The sequence below is a fragment of the Asterias amurensis genome, chromosome 16 (genome assembly GCF_032118995.1).
Source record: "Asterias amurensis chromosome 16, ASM3211899v1".
Taxonomy (NCBI): Eukaryota; Metazoa; Echinodermata; class Asteroidea; order Forcipulatida; family Asteriidae; genus Asterias; species Asterias amurensis.
In genome coordinates this window covers 9,339,944-9,359,682 of record NC_092663.1, presented here as the reverse complement: position 1 = coordinate 9,359,682, position 19,739 = coordinate 9,339,944, and the positions used below count along the sequence as shown (strand labels likewise).

Genomic DNA, 19,739 nt, shown 5'->3' with positions numbered 1-19,739 from the left:
ATTCTCTTGCAACTTCGACGACCGATTGAGCTCAAATTTTCACAGGTTTGTTCTTCTATGCATGTGTTGAGATACACCAAGTGAGCATACTGGTCTTGACAATTACCAAAGGTGTCCAGTGCCTTTAAGCATTGATCAATTTCAGTGAAATCCTAGCTGTCCAATCAACCCTTCTGGCTGCTTTTGTTAACATACTGTACTTACTATAATTTGGACACCAAATCTTTCTCAATTAACAGCGAATTTGGCCAAAGGTTTTTTTCAGCTTCTGGTAACATGATGTAAAATACTGTAAACTGTTCAACACGGCACACCTTAATTTACAACACACCGGATAAAGTACTACTCCGGGCCCTAACTCTCTCTCTCTCTAGAGGCTTACGATGTCTGTGCAATGTTTGTTTTGGTTTTCCGTTAGATTTTTGAGATCGCTAATGAAGGTTTGTTAACAAAGTAGCTTTCTTCTAACCAGTAGGGGGGCCAGACACAATAGGACAAAACTGTAATGTGTTTATACAGGATGTAAACAGGACACTGACTGTGGGAATTCTTTCTTCCCTGGATGCGATTTTTTTTCTTGCCTGATTAGACGGTCTCCACCATACAATATCTACACCATATTTACACAGGGTGATAATTTGTATATTTTGAAAAGGCACAGCAGGTTTTTTTTTCTGAAAAGAGGGCACCTTAATGAGGGAAAAATATTTTTAATGGACCATTTTCAGAGGCATCAGGGCATTGACCAAGGGCATGGAGACAATTTACCCAGAAAACAGTGCTCATAAATTGTACATGTGGATTGGTAGTTTAGCTGGTAACCTTATTATGGTAAGCATAATTTTGTTGTGCTTAGCTACTTTTTATGCTTAAGCAGCTTTATGAAATTGGGTCTAGGTCACTGTGATTACACTTGGGTTTATTGCTCACTCAAAACTCAACACTCAAACCATTGGACTCAGTTTAGGGTAAGCCTGATTCCATACAACAGTATAACATCAGTTTACTAGTGCAGTACTCAGTCCAACACCATTCAGTAACCCAACACTCAAACCAATGGACTCTAATTAGGGTATGCCTGATTCCATACAACAGTATAACATCAGTTTACTAGTGCAGTCCTCAGTCCAACACCATTCAGTAACTCAAAACCCAAACTGTTGGACTCTGATTATGGTGGTATGCCTGATCCCATGTAAAGCATGATCAGTTTACTAGTGCAGTCCTCAGTCCAACACCATTCAGTAACTCAAAACCCAAACTGTTGGACTCTGATTATGGTGGTATGCCTGATCCGATGTAAAGCATGATCAGTTTACTAGTGCAGTCCTCAGTCCAACACCATTCAGTAACTCAAAACCCAAACTGTTGGACTCTGATTATGGTGGTATGCCTGATCCGATGTAAAGCATGATCAGTTTACTAGTGCAGTACCCAGTCCAACACCATTCAGTAACTCATTACCCAAACTCAACACCCGGACTCTGATATAATTGTGGTATGCCTGCAGCCGATTTCACAAAATGCTTGGATTAATCTTATCTTGAGTTAGAATGAGTAACCCGTCCTAACTAAGGATGAGTCCAATGTTTCCTACGCCTTTGGATACGGAACTTAACTCATTCTAAGTCCTAGTAAGATTAATCGTAAGTGAGGAAGAGTTTGGTGAAATCGACGGCTGATCTCATGTAGAGCATGATCGGTTTACTAGTGCCGTCCTCAGTCCAACACTATACAGTAACTCAACACTCAAACAGTTGGACTCTGATTATGGTGGTATGCCTGATCCCATGTAAAGCATGGTCAGTTTACTAGTGCCGTCCTCAGTCCAACACCATTCAGTAACTCAACACCCAAACTGTTGGACTCTGATTATGGTGGTATGACGGATCACATTTAAAGAATAATCAAAGTAGTGGCTATGTCCAAGTTAATCAAACTAAACATGCTGATGGTTTTTGATTGGTTTTTGTGAGTGTTAGAGGCGAGCGAATCCACACAGATTATTCCCTAGGAAAATGATCTTTCAGTACCTTTGTCCTTTATTCTTGGCATCTGAGGTGTGAGCGTGACGCTTGCGAGACTGGTCCATTCCTGGGCCCATGGAGCTCCTCATACCTGCATAGGGAGGGGGCATTCCTGGGGCCATACGCTGGCTGGAACTCCCTGGTCTCTGTAGAAATAGGACAACAAACCGGTCATAAAAAACAGCTTCTCCAAGTTTTTAACAAAAAATTCAGAGATTTGCTTAGCATGAAAAAATTTGCTTAGCATGAAATTCCTTCCTTGAAAAAACAGGATTACCAACCAAATTTTCATTTATTGCATATTGCTTGTTACAGGTATTCAGCTGTTGTTTGCTTATCCAGAAAATCATGTGGAAATTTGGTTGGTAATCCTGTTTTTATCAAGGCAAACAATATCATGCTAAGCAAATTTTTGTGCTTAGCCGCTCTATGAAATTGGGCCCTGGTGAGGTTTGCAGTAGTACAGTATGTATATCTCTTTGAGTAGTGTTGGTTCTGAGAAGAACCGGTGGTTGACAACCGGTCTTCAGGGTATGCCCAAAACGCTAAGCCTACATGTAGCTTATCCTATTCCTGTTCCCGCTTTTGTGCATCATTGAGCCAACACCAACTCCCAAAAAATCTCCAAGGCAGTTCTTCTTAAGCAGCATATTGCAATGAAGTCCTGCATCCTCCTGAAGACTATCAGTATAAACTGATCAAATTTTCAAAACCAACACTCCTCGGGAAATGTACACATGGTGCTACCATAAACCTCACCTGATGATACACCAACCATGCAAAGTTTCAAATCCTAAAAAAAATTCACATAGATCACAGCTAAGCTACATGTAGTTCAATTTATTATCACTTGCAAAGTTCCCTTTGAATACAAGCTGAAACTTCTTTAAAGGCAGTGGACACTATTGGTTATTACTCAAAATATTTATTAGAATAAAACCTTACTTGGTAACAAGTAATGGGGAGAGGTTGGTAGTATAAAACAATGTGAGAAACGGCTCCCTCTGAAGTGGAGTAGTTTTTGAGAAAGAAGTAATTTTCCACAAATTTGATTTTGCGACCTCAGATTTAGAATTTGAGGTCTCAAAATCAAGCATCTGAACACACACAACCTCGTGTGACAAGGGTGTTTTTTCTTTCACTATTAATTATCTCGCAACTTCGACGTCCGATTGAGCTCAAATTTTCACAGGTTTGTTATTTTATGTATATGTTGAGATACAGCAAGTGAGAAGACTGGTCTTAGACAATTACCAATAGTGTCCAGTGTCTTTAAAGAATCCTTATTATAATTTCATATGGATGGAACCTCACTTTTTTACCAAACACTCTTTTTTTGGAACATTTACCCGAACGCCATATGTCTAGGCCCACCAATACCATTAAAAATCCTCTGGACTAGCAAAGGTTGTGGGTTAAAATCCCAGCCGAGTATTATATGCATGTGTATTGTTTTCCACAGAACTCAGGGGAAGTACCGAGTAAACACTGCTTTACATAAATGGCTATACGGGTAAAACCAAATAATATTCTGAATCCCCAATGGCAATTTTACAGATCTATTTTACATTTCACGCCCATTTCACAAACTTTTCATAAATATTTGAAAAAAGCTTGCTGAGCATGGCTGGACAAAAAAGTGGGTCATCCGTCGAGATAACATGCAATTGTGGATTAATAAGGACCCTGGCTGCCTGCAAAATCATGCTTAGCAAATAAACACTAACAATTCTTGCTTAGTACAAAATAACATGTGATGCATTTGACTGGTTCCCTGCTCAACAGGTCGAACAACAAAACAAACATACAGCAGATGAACAAAAAACACAGAGAACGCAACCACAATTACGACGCCAATCTCTGAAGCGACAAAACCGCAACGTCCAAAGTGTATCCGATCCGATACATTGCGCACGTGTGCGTATACACAAAAATACATAAACTTGAACTTGCAGTGAATATGAAGCGTGTACAACATAAGAGTTCTCGATAGAAGAAAAAAACCTAACACCCTTTATTTCCTGTAACTTTCTTTGAAAAAAAAAATAACAACAACAGTATCAGCGAATAAGGTCAGTAACAATGGAAAAAGAAAACAGCGGGTGGAAAACGGGGCTCGTTGTGTGAAGTTGTGACCTACTAACTCAGCGGGTGAAAGCAAACCTACACGGGATAAAAAGAAAAAAACATGGCCTATAAAAATACTACCAGCCGAGGTTTACGTAGTGCAACAAAAGGTGCATCAGCTAGAATCCACATAACTGAATATCTGGGCGTGATAATTACCTCTCATGCAGCAGACCTACTCTTATTCTAAAGTGCTTACGTAGGTGTACAATCTATGTAGGCCATGGGGCCTATTACACAGTTTTCAAGCGTGTAATGGGGTTTTGTGTTGAGCAACTTTACCAAAAGCACGACATGATGGATTGGGGATCAACCCATGGGCGTATCGGTCCATCCCCCACCCTAGTAAAGAAAAGAATAACACTGGAAAGGGGTTTACAAAATAGGTCGCGGTGGAAGTTGAACTAGGAATGCCTGGTTGTGGTATAGCCTGGAATTAATAATAACCGTATTTATAACACGCCTTTTGCCAAAGGATACAAAGTGCCAGGTATTATTACTGCAAGAAGTGGGGCGAATTTTTGAGATATAAGACCTAATCCTTAAGTACCATGTAAAGGTTTACAAGGTGCTGTGGCGCAATATGCTGCCAATCCAGCCAGGAACACCGGGGCGAACCCCTTCTCTTTTGGAAAAGTGCACTTGGTTCTTTTACATGCTTTTACACAACACATGGAACCAACGGCTTTACATCCCATCCGAAGGACGAAGCAATGGTTATGTGTCTTGCTTAAGGACACAAGTGTCACGGCTGGGGAATCGAACCTACACTCTACACAAGAGTTTGAATTCGGTGCTCTTAACCGCTCGGCCACGACACTCCCACATGATTGCACATGACCTCCGCTTTCCCTGGTCTTGGCCTTGGGACCCCTTCAGAAGTTTTCAAAAGAACTGCGCCCTTTACAAAATGAAAATGGCCTTGCCCTTTTAAAGTTGAAACTCCAGGTCAGTTACTGTTGCATGTACGAACTGTAGGAGGAAGTGTAATATCATCGAAGAGATGATTGATACACCAATTACATCCTTAGAGGGTCTCAATTGGGGTAAATAAAGCTATCTTAATCAGGCCAGTTTCTGTCATATCCATCCTCTGGTACCTCCTTAGTAGAAGAGAGTCCCACTTGGGGGTATACAGATACCCCATTGAAGGTAGTTTCTGTCATACCCATCTTCTGATACCTCCTTTATTAAGAAGAGGGTTCAAGCTGGGGTATACAGTATCTATTTGAGTATAATTTCTGTGACACCTTCCACTTTTTCTTTCCTTCCACACTTTCTGTGTTACCTCCTCAAAGTAAATGAGGGTCAAATTCAGGTGTGTTTCTTTTAAACCTCCCATTTGGGGTAGTTTGGGTGATGAAAAACTAGTGCATGCTATGCTGCTATCACAGAAAAGGCCATTAAACCGCAAAGCAATGCAACACCTGAAAACCATTAATTACCCCCCCCCCCCCCCCCCGAGGGTTGCTAACTGGGCTATAAGTATATCCCAATTTGGATAGTTCATCTTACAGAGAGAAATTACATTCAAGTAAACAAACGGTAAAACTACTTTGGCGAAACAACCCCTCTTTTCTCCGCCCACAGATTACATGCACTTTTTCAGTTTTCATATTGACAGTTAAAAGTACACTTGCACACACATAAAACCCCAGTTCAGGGAAGTGTCATTCAAAGAGACACAGCAGTCCATTTCCAACACACATAAGACTGATAGTCACAAAAGAAAGGTATTGCAATAATGTAATGTGGGGTTTGTCTTTCTTTTTATGGTAAATATGTACTTTAGTATGATTGCCACATTTGACAGACGATTCACTTTATGTATACAGGTGTTTTTCAAAGGGACAGTTTAACCCCTTCTTTTTATTGGAAGAGTACATTAAGCGGGCTGCAATAAAAATCACTGCAGCACTCAACAATGTAGGTCAGTGCTTTAACCTTTACACTGGACCGAGGCTCGAGGCCAGTAGTTTTAGTATTGGGCCAGTAAACTGTTGACCAGACAAGTCCAGCGGTCTTGTTTATTTTTTAATTTAATATTAATTAATAAGGGAATAATTAAAAGGGTAGCGAGGAAAAAGAACTCATGGTCCTGTAAAACAGATTACAGAAATTGATACAAGAAATGAACAATATTAGCAATGTTTTTGTGTGTGATAATTATACAGGGTTAAAGGATTTGGGTACCTTTTCAAAATGTCCATAGATTTACATTAAACTTTCAGGGTTTGAAGATATTGATAGTGGAAAGCTTCCCTTCAAATATTACTTACTGAAGTGCTGTAGTTTTTGAGATAATGAGTAAAACAATGTCATGAAAATACGTTTGTAAATGATTAAAATAATTTTCGTCTCAAGAGACGAAAATTATTTTCATGACATTGTTTTACTCATTTCCAAGAAACTACAGCACCTCAGCACATAATATTTTCAGGGAAGCTTTCTACTATCATTATCTTCAAACTGTGTAAGTTTAGTGTAAATCTGTGGACATTGTGTTTTTTGTCCTACAAAAGTTACATAGACCCTTTAAATAAAGGTAACCCTGGTATTAAAAATAATATTTAGTAAAATAAAAGCTTTTCTAAAACGACCCGGTCTTGTGCAATTACATTTTGCAAGAGCTGCACCCTTGATAGTGATAATGAGCTCTAAATTAGCTTCCACAGGTGGAGGTAGCGCCATCTAAATTGCTCCTAAATTAAGGGTCAAGTTGTTAATCAGCCCCCCAAAAAACCTGTTGGCAATTTTCTTGTTTGTATACAAAATTTATTACATATTTCCGTTGTGCTCTTGGCACCAATAAACCCCGGCAGAGAAACACCGTGACAAAGTGACATTCCAGGTTATTATGCTAAATGTAACCACTTGACAGTTGACCTGGGGACAAGCTAGTTAAGCCGCTAAAGATGAAAACTCGCTCAGCAGGAAAAGTAAGCCGGAATCAATGACTACCAGCTGAAGTCCACTACTTATCCATGTATAATTTAAAAGTGGTATCCTGACTGCTGAACTGGAAAGAGTCACTAAGCCAGAGTTATCCTGAGGATGGAAATCGGCGCTTAGCAAGTTCGTCGACACAACAGCTCGGTGAAATTGGACCGTGATCTGAGAAGGGCTTCCTGACAGGAAGTCGTTCAGGGTTCACGTCGTGGGTCATTCTCTTCTCTCAATCGGACCCTCCACGTTCACTCTACGGACCGCCCAACGTCCCCGTGATTATTGTTCTTGCGGAAGAACAAAGCGGACGCTCCCCTGGGATGAACTATAAGATGATTAGGGGAGGTACTGTTCCTCAAACATTCTTCTCTATGTGTTGGAATTTAGCAATCAAAATTCACACACACAAAACACTGTGATTTGATTATTTTCGAGAAACAGAACTGCCCAGTATGGTGTAGCTTTAGCTCACGGGCGGTCATTTTGAGCACTCTGTGTGTACAACCATCCAATGTTTATATATAAACACGGCTTGTAATTGTTAATTTCCCATGCTTTTTTCGTAGTTTTAGTGGGTCGCATCCAAACAGGGTTCGAAGCCCTCGATTCAAATCAATTTATTTCTGATGGCTGACTAAAAGCTAATCAATTTGAGAGAAGTCCTTGAAAATGTCATGGATTAAGATACTCAGAACTAATCATTTCTATCAACTTGACAATCAACAGTGCCTTTAAAAACGCCTCTGAAGGTTTGCACAAAAATAAATATACAGAAATAAGTACAAATGAAAAAACAGCCTCATCTGCAGTCATTGTTCGAGATTTCGTCATGACAAGTCCAAAGTAATCAATGGAACCTGGAATTACACAGAATCCACCGAGGCCATGTCCTCTGTTGCCCTTGCTCTTGGACTTGGTGCCCTTGCTCTTAGACTTGGTGCCCATTCCAATAGTTTATAACCTTTCCAATGGATGTGCCCTTGAAATGGAAATGAACACGGCCTTCCAAAAGTGAAATTCTAGGTCATCAGTGATCTTTCTTCCTATCTGGTAATGAAAACCCAGAAGCTCATCCAGAAGGGAATATCAATTACAAAAAGCTACCGCAAAGTCACCATAAAAGCAGAAAACAATGAAGACGTTATCACTTTTAAATTTGGCAGGGATTCTATGTAATTAAACAGACACCAAAACTCTGTAATCAAATGATGGGTTTATAAAGCCCATCTTTTGAATACTGAGTTTTGGTGTCTATTTAATTACAAAGATACGAGAGAAGAAAACACCACGTACACAGGCAGGGACTTGAACTCACATCAACATACCAGGATGTGGTCAAAAGATGGCAATCAAACCCGGACCCAAAGCAATAAAAAGATTAATAACTAGTCATTCTGATCTCCTTGCTGCACATTCCATCAGCGGGTGTAGTGACCCCAACCTAACCCCCCAACCCCCACCCAAACACCCACCCCAAACCAAAACCACTCTCTGGTCGTCACGAGGGAATTAGGTTCAGGCAATCTTCTAAAAGAGAGCACCAATTTCAAGTTCTGGTGGTTAAGTCATAGGAGTATGGGTTCCAATCCCTGTCATGACACTTGTGTCCTTGAGCAAGATGCTTTACTATAATTGCTTCTCTCCACCCAGGGTTATGAATGGGTAACCGGGAGGGTAGCAACTGATATTGTTGAGAAACACTTTTGAAAAAGGCAAGACCCAAGCATCAACCCAAGAGTTGTTCACGACGCGTAAATGTTTCCATTGTTTTACCTCAGCAATGTGAGATGTTAAATTTGCATTAGGGATAAAGAATATTAATTGTTTTTTGACCCATACACCAAGTTTTAGCACTGTATACTCAGTACTTCTCCCCCCCCCCCCCAAGTCCTGTGAAATAATATCACAGGCATGCAACTCGGGTGGGATTCGAACCCGCTGCCAAAAACATAGGATTCAAACTGCCTCTAGCTACCGGGCAACCTCGGTAGTCTAGTTGGTAAGACACTGCTCTAGAATTGCAAGGGTTTTGGGTTTGAATCCCACTCGAGTTAAATGCCTGTGATATTTTTTCACAGGATTCAGGAAAGTACTGAGTATACAGTGCTAAAACACATCGGTGTATGGGTAAAAAAACAATTAATATACTCAGCAATGTGGCCTATTCAAGGAGTTTTATTGAATACAGCGCAGCTCCATGCTTGAAAAACTAATTAGTAGTCAACAATGCGCCAAATTTTTGACTATGTACCACTTCCAGGGGGTATATTCATTCATACACCAAACAGTTATTAAAGACTGGAACAAAAGTGGCAGAACGCAAACTAAAACTGTGCAGGGTGAACAGCGTATACCCCGGAAGTAATAAAAAATACTATTGAGAGCGCCCTCACGCAGTCAAAAGTATGGCGTATTCAACAAAATTGCGTCCATTCACCTCTTCCTACACCCTGACTTCCATTCCAGACAAATTACAACAAAACTTTTGTACTTGCACGTGTGGCAATGTTCACATGTCCTTACTACCTAAAAGTGATCTCTTTATAAATGAAGTTGTCCTTGATCTGTCACTTTGCCCAATCCCCCAAAAATATCGAGTTCGAAAAGTTCAACTCCTCCAACTCATGATGGCACGCAAAAAATTTCACCGCAAGATCATTACAATATAAAGTGTGATGACAAATGCTTATATTCTCGTTGCTGTGCTACCTCGTTTCCCAAGAAAACAACATCCGTTGGTATTAAGATGCCTACGTACCTGTCGTTTCATAACCTCAGATCAACAGACCGTTTTTAGCGACACACCTGTGATGTGCCTAACACATCATAAAAATGCTTCTGTGAAAGTCCCTGCACCTTGTCCACATTCCACACGATGAGTTATTACCGTAGTATTTTAAGACTCTTCAAAATTGAAATGACGCTACTTGCTTTGTGAGGAGCTTGATTTTGGAAGCCAACTGGGGACCATTAATCAATGTGGTGCTGATACAAACTGGTGCTTAAACCAAACTGGCTTACAATACCAGTGGGAAGGGCTGTCTATCCACGCACTTGCACCTGTAAATCACAGCTAATTGTGTGTGTATTTAAGACTTCCTTTATCGGATTAGTATACATATAAGGAGGCTTCCGTTCTGTTGACTTGAAGATGTGTTCGTCTGAACAATGCAGGAATTTTCTTGAAATTCACTGTCATTAATTTCATGTTAACGCTACCATCCAAATGTATGCACAATGGTGCCCTGTGGTGCCCCTTGCAAGTTCCAATAACAATTTTCTCATAGAGGTGCCCCTAACCTGAGCAAAAATTTCTGTGCCCCTTCAGGGCGCAGTTCAAGGCCCTTTTTGGGTCTTTGAGCCAAGTCTATAATTGTTTCTCATTGCTCATGAGTAAATAGGTAGCTGCAAGGGTAGACATTGTTGATGTTTATGAATGATGCAACTCTTTGGTTGCTGCATACTCCTAAGGAGTTCAGATGGTTTCAGAAATGTTGAGGGCTATAAAAACGATGGTAATAATAGTGTTTGGCGCTTCGCAAACCTTAATGTACATATACTGATTTGAACTGCCTCTTGCAATTGGGCTAGCTCGATGGTCTTTTAGGTCGACATCTGCTCTAGCAAAATTGTGGGTTCGAATCCCACCCAAGTAATTTGCCTTTGGATTTTTGTTCACAGAACTCGGGAAAGTGCCGAGTATACATTGCTTTATAGGCCTACACTGTACATATTGGTGTTAAGGCCTGGTCCAACTGCAGCGATAACAAGAACGATAACGATAACAACGCAAATAGAGCGAATTCTATTGGTTGAATGAGCGTGTACATTTTCTGCGTGGAGTAATTCAACCAATACAATGCTTTCTCAGTGCGTCATGATATTTATTCTAAAGTTTAATCTTTATACCCAATGCAAAAATTAACATCTACTACTTCGTTGTTGCAACTAGCAAGGCAACTCCTTGAAGTACTATTCCTGCTTGGTTTTTGAACTGACATGGTTTCTTACAATCCTCAAGATTGCAATATAACTCAACCAACCAGTGAAAATTAGGAGGTTGATTCTCAGGAAAACATAACAGTTTGTGTTTTGTCAGGGATTCGAACACCATCATATTTTGATTAAAGGCACCTTTGGTAATTGTCAAAAGGACCAGTATTCTCGCTTGATGTTTCCCAACAAATGCATACAAAAATAACAAATCATTGGAAATTTTGACTCAGTTGTTCATCAAAGTTGCAAGAGAATAATGAAAGAAAAACACCCTATTGTTGCACAATATGTGTGCTTTCAGATGCCTAAAAACCTGAAGCCTTTTAATATTTGAGTGAAACATTACCTTTTTCTCAAAGACATCATTATTTCGGAGGGAGCCGTTTCTCACAATGCTTTATACTATCAACAGCTCTCTTGCTGTACATGTATACCAAGTATGTTTTTATGCTAACGATTATTTTGAGTAATTACCAATAGTGCCCAGTGCCTTTTACTTTAAATCGTGCCTGCCTTTCATGCCTGTACCACTAATTGGCTTGACATGCTCAGGGTTCTTTCAATGAAGAAGTGGAGAAGTAGAAGAAGAAAAAAAAGTAGGCTGGTGCAAAAATGATTGAACGGGATGTTGACAAACTCAAGAGTCCTGTGAACGATCGGTGATGAACTAGTTGTAAACACTGATCACTTGATGAGGTGAAGAAGTACTAGAAGGCGATGAGAGGCTTTTGAAGAAGATAAATGAGGGTCTTACTGACTCTGCCCTGACCCGAGACCTACAAATGTACATGTATTTCCTATAGTGCAAGGCCAACTCTTAATAAGCTTTTTAAAACCCTACGAACCCCTCAGAAAATCTGTCTGAGGGTTGATTTTTTTTGTACAAAGTATAGTGATATTGTTGATTTTTTATTTGGTTTCATGTGGTACCTCCTATGTTTGATCCAGCCCATTATTTTGTCTCTTAGTTGGGGGCAGGCCTGGTTGGGGGTCCATTCACACACGCAGCAGGGGGTCCCAGGCATAAATATCTGACTATGCTAGATAAGCTAGATAAGCACCAGACACAATCTGCTTTATTACAGCAAAGAGGAAGAAGGCTACCAGTCCCCCAAAAATGATGGGCTTGGTAACTAATTTCCTGCTCAGTTTGTTTTCAGCACAAACTTGCTAAGCAAAAGTTTCTGTGAAAAAAAAATAATACAAAGGGCAGTATAACAGCCCTCATTTTTGGCAGTTTCACTTTTGCAGCTATTTTGTATCGCAAACAAAGTCTTTCAATAGATACTACAGCAATTTGTCATCTAGAAATTTGTTTGCTATTAGCAGTCATTCAGAAGGGACCTGAAGTGTTGACAGGGTTTAAAGCATGATAAACGAGCCCCTGAAATTATATGTCTTCTGTAAACAAATGCGGCCCTGGGTAGGAGTCAGCTGAATCGATGGGACCTTTCAATGCTCCAGCCAAGATCTTTAGTTAGACTTGGTATTGACACACTTTTGTAAGGAAATAGTTTGCACAACTGTGTAAGGCTTACACAATGTTAGTGGATAGAGCTCCATACAATTGCCATTTGTTACTGAGAAAAAGCGAGAACCTAGGGCTAATTCCTACATTCTGATTGTAGTGTGGCTACTTACACTTATTAAGGTAAGTACTCAAAAACATATAGCATGGTGAGGTATCAATATATATTTGGTTTTCGGTAACACCATGTGTGTATCTACATGTACTTGCCAGGTAGAGTTTGTTCTTAGAGAACTGTCTTTCTTTATTCTACTACTGCGGAGTAGATGGTTCGGGTGTTCGGGAGACTTCTAAGTTCTGAAAAGAACTGTCCTGCTTTTCTTAGCTATTACCCGGGCGGATGGTATAGAAAATAGGCTGGGACTACTGCTTTAGTTTATATGATCGTAATTAACTGCACTACCGCGGAGTCAGTTGTTTAATCGGTCTCAACGTTTCGACTAGCTTGCTCTAGTCATCGTCGGGAGACTGTAAAGTCTCCCGAACCCCGAACAGTCTACTACGCGGTAGTAGAATAAAGCAAGACAGTTCTCTAAGAACAAACTCTACCTTGCAAGTAGATACACGCATGGTGTTACCGCAAACCAAATACTCATAAACATCGAAACAGTCACTGCTTTGAACAACTAGAGCTTCTGCCATTTTTTATGGCCAATGATCATTTTATATTTGGTTTGCGGTAACACCATGTGTGTACCTACTTGCCAGGTAGAGTTGTTCTTAGAGAACTGTCTTGCTTTACTCTACTGCCGCGGAGTAGATAATCGGAGGTTCGGGAGACTTCTCAGTTCTGAAAAGAACTGTCCTGCTGTCCCGCGGCAGTAGTGTAAAGCAAGACAGTTCTCTAAGAACAACTCTACCTGGCAAATAGACACACACATGGTGTTACCGCAAACCAAATAAACATTGATACCTCACCATGCAATGCCTCAAATCCTATATAATGATAATTTTCTTACACTGCTCCACTTTTTTTTGAATAGTCTTCCTGTGCATATTCGCCGGGCTAGTTCTTTACACTGTTTTAAGTCTCTGTTTAAAAACTCACTTGTTTGAAGCTGCTTATTTGTAATCTGCTTACTTGTAATTGTATCTTTCACTCATTATATATTCTTATTGTTCTCTTTATGCGCTTAGAGGCTTTTGCATTTGGCGCTTTATAAATTGACGTCTTTATTATTATTGAAACATGTCTAAATAATAATAATAATAATAAGACTTGTAATGCGCACATATCCACCCTGCTGGGTGTTCAAGGCGCAGTAAACCAAAACAAAACAAAACAAAACAAAAACACAACACAAAGAAAAACAGACACAACAAAATTAGTCATTGAAAACCTGTGACATAAGATAAGTTTTGAGAAGAGACTTGAATTTTGCAAATAGCAACATTTCTCATGGAGACTATCAGTGCATGGGACTTATCGATGTGTTTGCCATTTTAAGAACTTGATCCTTGTATTATAAACTATATCTAGCATTTTATTTGAGGATGTCGTCTTTTTAAGCCATTTTGTAGATCGTCCAGCAAAGTGGGTGTGAAGAAAAAGATGACAAAATTGAAGTTTCTGAGTTACTGTGGGTCCAGCTAAAGTTGTTACAATAAGTGCTAAGCTGATACCATTTTGAGTCAATTGCCCTGGCTGCTGCTGCTGAAGTGTTTGTACAGGAAGCTACTGTAGGCTTCTTAAAGGAACACGTTGCCTTGGATCGGACGAGTTGGTCAAAACAAAAGCGTTTGTAACCGTTATTTATAAAATGCATATGGTTGGAAAGATGTTTTAAAAGTAGAATACAATGATCCACACAAGTTTGCCTCGAAATTGCGTGGTTTTCCTTCTACTGTGCGAACTAACACGGTCGGCCATTTATGGGAGTCAAAATTTTGACCCCCATAAATGGCCGACGTGTTAGTCGACGAGGTAAAAGGAAAACCACGCAATTTCGAGGCATGTTTGTGTGGATCATTGTATTCTACTTTTACAACATCTTTCTACCCATATGCATTTTATAACAAACGGTTACAAACGCTTTTCAAAGACCAACTCGACCGATCCAAGGCAACGTGTTCCTTTAACAAAACTTTTTTTTTTTCATAAATTTTGAGGATGATTACCAAGCGTATATCTTCACTGTAACCATGTACTTGAGTACTTTGGGGAAATTACATCCAAATCACCTCCCATCCGAGTGATTTTTTTCCCCACAGAACTCGGGTAAGTACTGAGTATACAATGCTAACACAAATCGGTACACATGGGTAAAAACCAAAATTAATATTCTTCATCCCCAATGCAATTATAACATTTATTACATCCATAAACTTTAAAAAGTACAAATCGAAGCAAAAACAATACATAGTTCATAACTTTCACACAAAAAAAAAAAAAAAAAAATCCAAAACAAAAAGAAAGCTACGAGTACTCTGAACCTAGCCAGGCAGTCAGCGTCTTTTGTCGTCCGCCGCTGGTGGTTTGAAAGAAAGGAATGTTCCAGGAAGGATCACCAGTGAGTTTAATAATACTTATCTATAGGGTTACATTGTCAACGGGGCATTGTACTTTCATCAAGTAACTAGGTACATGTTCATTGTACGACTTATACCCATGCAGGGTTGAACCTCGAGTGCCCGGGTAACAACCCAACAACCTGCAATTTGGAGTTTTAAACACAGCAGGTTTTTTTCCGAGGGATATCCGATTATTAGAGGGGCTATAGTCGCCCACTCGTTCGTACTACACAGGGCAATTGTTTGAGACTATTGTTGCAATTTGTTGACGGGGTGTTGTGTCGAGTGCGAGCGTGGGAGATCATAACACACAATGATGGCACAGTTGCTATAAACAGGGGTGCCGTTGTACACACAAAAACGTAAGTTTCTTTGAAATATGGTGGGAATCTGCCCCTGTTTATCAAAATTGTCTAGTCAACTCCCCTCCCCGACATAGTAAATGGCCTCAGGCAAACAATGATTTACATGTGTGTCAATGAAACATAACATGTACTACTGCTTGCAACAACTGCTTTGTCCTTTCGGTATCAACTTATTTGACAGTATCAAATTTGTAGACTGGTTTTAAAAGTGCATCCAGAACCTGTAACTATCATTGACACGATAAAATGGGTCCCAGTCCCCGTCAACTGAATGGTTCTTGTCCAACATCTTCTTTATCTTCCACAAAAAAATACTGGCTGCGACTGTGGCTGACTCGTCATGTGACATAGGATACCCATAGCAACACCCTTAGTAACAGCCAAAGCCAAACCAGCCGATTCGAAACCTACATTGTGGCTTGAAGGCCCGGTCACACAGGCCTCGATTACGAGAACGAAAACGAGTACATTAACAATGCATGCCCACGATTGGTTGAAAATGAAACCCATAGCTTGAGTCTAATGCACTTGACCGCTCGGCTGGCTGCCATGACATGCACTAGACAAGAGCCATAACACACCTCTACTAATGATAAAATCAAGTACCGTACGCTGTACTCTCTCTTCTGTTACCGAAAAAAAAAAAAAAAAAATTGCTGACCCCGGGTACTAAAAAGTACCCAGTACTTAAACATGAATTTATACTCTCTTTTAATTAATGGCTTCAATAAAGCCCATCACCTTAAGTAGAGTATGTGAGCAATTTCCTCTTCTTAAATCATCTTGGAACATTCGACGAGGAAGTTTATCTTGACACGCTAATAAACTTTGGGGCTTTGTGTTTACTTCAGCCAGGACAGGCAACTAAAAATAGAAATTACTAGCATATTTTGATGACAATGTTACTGGCCAGGTGTTTGCAGTAGGTAGGCTTTTAAGCCCATTCACAGTATAAATGAAATATGTTTATGACTGTACAGGAAAATGCCCCCCCCCCCCCAACAACTGCCATCCCCTGTGATTGTCCTTTAGCTGAGATGAAAAAAGTACACAGTAGCATTTTTACGGATATTCAAGGAAACAATTTTTAGAGCATGACTTGAGTTGTGTGGGTGTATTAGGTGCAATTTGTCACCTAAATTATAAGCCTTTTGTGTCCCTTTCTTCCAGCATCCTAATTTCGCACTATTATACAGTACTCAGAAACACAAGTTAGATAACTTTCTTTCAAGTTTCTTTCAAGATTTTTTAATATCATCTGCTGGCAGCAGTAAAGTGGATAACTAGTCCTTGCTTTGATATACACTTAATTTAAAGATCAATTGAACCTTGAGTTGTGTAGGAGTAAAAGCCGTAGTTTGCCACCTAAATTATATGCCTTTTGTGTACTTTTCTTCAAGCATCCAAGTTATGCAACGTCATCATTACTCAGAAACACAACAAGTGCAGTATAATTTTCTTTCTAGTTAATTTCAAGTTTCTTTCAAGATTTGTTGACATCATCTGCTAAACATCAGTAAAGCACAACTCGGCCTTGCTTTGCATTAACTTAAAGGCAGTGGACACTATTGGTAATTACGCAAAATAATTATCATCATAACACCTTTCTTGATTACGAGTAATGGGGAGAGTTTGATAGTATAAAACATTGTGAGAAACAGCGCCCTCTGAAGTGACGTAGTTTTCGAGAAAGAAGTACTTTTCCACGAATTTGATTAGTGTCCACTGTCTTTAATTTAAAGATCACTTGCAACTAGAGTTGTGTAAAAGGTGCAATTTGCCACCAAAGTTATATGGCTTTTGTGTCCTTTTCTTCCAGCATCCAAATCATGCAGTATTATGACAATACTCAGAAACACAACAAGTGCAGTGAATTCTCTCTTTAGTTAATTTCAAGTTTCTTTCAAGATTTGTAGATATCATCTGCTAACAACACTAAAGCAGAGTTGACAACTTTTCCTTGCTTTGTAATACACTTAATTGAAAGATCAATTGCAGCTACTGAAAACAGGAAATTCGGTACAATGATTGAACTAACAAAGTAGAGTGGTACATATATGAACTCTTCTGACAAGACAAAAATAACCATCAGATATCCTGCGTCACTTTGATGAAAAGTATCTTGAAGCAATGGCAAAGTTTTTTTGTTTTTTTTACAGTCTCATTGAAGGGGTAAAGTTTTTTCAAACGTAATACCTCACGGTAATTTATTGTTTGAACAAAAAATTCCATGTGTCAAATTGTGGTCGGAGCCTGAAGAAAGTCATAGTGTGGAGGGAGTGACCAATCATCACCTTGCGTTGCACATTCCAAATGGAAACATAAAGGGGGAGACTTCTAGGAAACCCAGCATGGTGTGTCGTGGGTAGAGAGAGAGGGAGACAGGGGGATGGTCAAACTGCAGACACAAAGAGGAGACAAAGCCTGAGGAGTGTCAAGACAAACAGGTTGATTGAAACTGAAGGAGTGGGGTCATCAATCGGACAGACTCTGGCAGGGTCTATATAAAAAAGGATTCAGTTACAGTTATGCCGATTGTGAATGAAAACGACAAATGTGGTCACCGAGTCAGTTTGTGAGTAAACGACACGAGGGGAAGAAAAGAATTCCTAACTATTGTGGTCAAAGCGCCTGAAGAGAAGGACTTTCTAGAATTGCTCTGTCCGACTCCACCACCAGCAACTTGAGGCTGGAATCTTTCTCTATTTTTTAGGAAGCCACAAAGGAAAGCAGGCTGCTTAGCATAACAAGCAGAGAGGGGTAGAAAAAACCCTCAGAGGCACCCAGGACAACTGTATGGAAACCACTGGTGTTTGACTAAACCATCGACCTGACACCAACAACGGCAGAAAACTGTCAAACTAACAGGTTCCCATAAAATATTGTTACTTTGAAATACACAGGTGCAGAACCTGGCTGACCTCTTCCATTTTCACTGTATATCAGTGGTTACTATTTGTGTAGCGCTCACACCTGAGTGTGTGTACACTCATAATAGAAAACCAGTCTCACGCAACGCTCGTAAATTCCTGTGGACTAAAGGCAAAGAGAGGGTGTTCTATTTTACAACAAACAAAACAGGATTTTCTTTTCCTTTTTTTCCCCTGCCTCTTCAGACTTTGCTGGTTTTGGGGAAAAACCTAAAGGAGGAGCAGCCAATACTGACAGTATCATTTTGTCTTGAAAATGGCAACTTGCCATAATTGCCGGCCCTATGTTGGAAACTGGATGGTGGCGAAATACGTGTGGATTTTACAGGACCAACTGCTTGAAGTTTAAACAACTGGTAAGCCGCAAAAGTTTTATTGTATAAATATACAACATTGAGGTCTTTTGGCTCGGCTGCAATTTGGTGCCGTTCAAAATTCAGAGAGGGAATTGGCAATTCTTTTCTAATGGCAAAGTCATACAGGAAATCTTGAGCCTTTTTCCAAGAGAACTAACAAGCAGGCCTTGTAGGATGCCAAAGAATTCTGAGAACTTTTCCTCCGAAGCTGCTTTTAAGTTGAAAGTCAGTGAAAGAGTTGAAATGCAGTACTTAATAGACAAATTTTAATAGGGGAAATTATAGTAACTTGACAAATTTAAATGACTGTTTTATAACAAGTCCAGTTGGCAATTTGCACAAAAAAAAAAAAAAAAAAAAAAAAATGCAAACTTCTCCCAAACACATTTGCTAGCTGTTAGAGTAGGTCTTGTGTTTTAAATCTTTGCTGATGGAAACCATGGTAACCATTATACATTATGTAATACCATGGTAACTTACATCATAAATATCCAGCCCTCTTCGGAGGCCCTCCTTCCCCCTTTGGAAATGGGGACAAGTTGAAGTTTCTATAAATAGTGTACAATATCCAGTTTGTCAGGTGAACTGGGGCGTGTGAATATACAAAAACCAACGTTGAAATTAACAAAGTACGAGGGCGGGACTTAATAATCCTATACACAGAATGGCTTAACAAAATGCTTAACAAAATACTCAGGCATTGATCTGAGTGTGTTGGTGAAATTTTTTTTATTTTAAACCCAGAGTACTATCAGAGTTGACCTGCATCTAAAAATACATTCAAAACCTACATTTTAAATGTAGTATGTAAATGTGTAAAATGAAATGGTAGCATTAAAAAGTGCATTGATTTGTAGTATGCTTATTGAAATAGTGTAAACTAGTAGGTTCTACTTTTTGTGTACTTATGTACTATCCAATTCAAATTCTGTTTTTTTTTTACAAGATAGGCC

At 39.6% G+C, this 19,739-nt stretch overlaps 2 protein-coding genes across 7 annotated transcripts in view; one reads left to right on the top strand and one right to left on the bottom strand.

Moving 5' to 3' along the window:
• Positions 1 to 19,739, bottom strand: part of LOC139948661 (SWI/SNF-related matrix-associated actin-dependent regulator of chromatin subfamily D member 1-like) — a 148,429-nt gene that overhangs the window by 82,636 nt on the left and 46,054 nt on the right. For all 3 annotated transcript variants that reach the window (XM_071946880.1, XM_071946882.1, XM_071946881.1), the window contains exon 2: positions 2,034 to 2,173. In XM_071946880.1, coding sequence (XP_071802981.1) covers positions 2,034 to 2,173 — 140 coding nt within the window. The remainder of the gene's footprint in view (positions 1 to 2,033; positions 2,174 to 19,739) is intronic.
• LOC139949021 (steroid 17-alpha-hydroxylase/17,20 lyase-like) overlaps positions 12,727 to 19,739 on the top strand; it is a 34,245-nt gene continuing 27,232 nt past the window's right edge. Inside the window, exons 1-2 of one of the 4 annotated variants that reach the window (XM_071947414.1) lie at positions 12,729 to 12,747; positions 18,617 to 18,786. The gene's annotated coding sequence lies outside the window, so the exon portion shown is untranslated. Of the gene's footprint in view, positions 12,748 to 15,402; positions 15,498 to 17,997; positions 18,787 to 19,739 lie in introns of those variants that run through there. The other 3 variants (XM_071947413.1, XM_071947416.1, XM_071947412.1) reach the window with 3 other exon arrangements.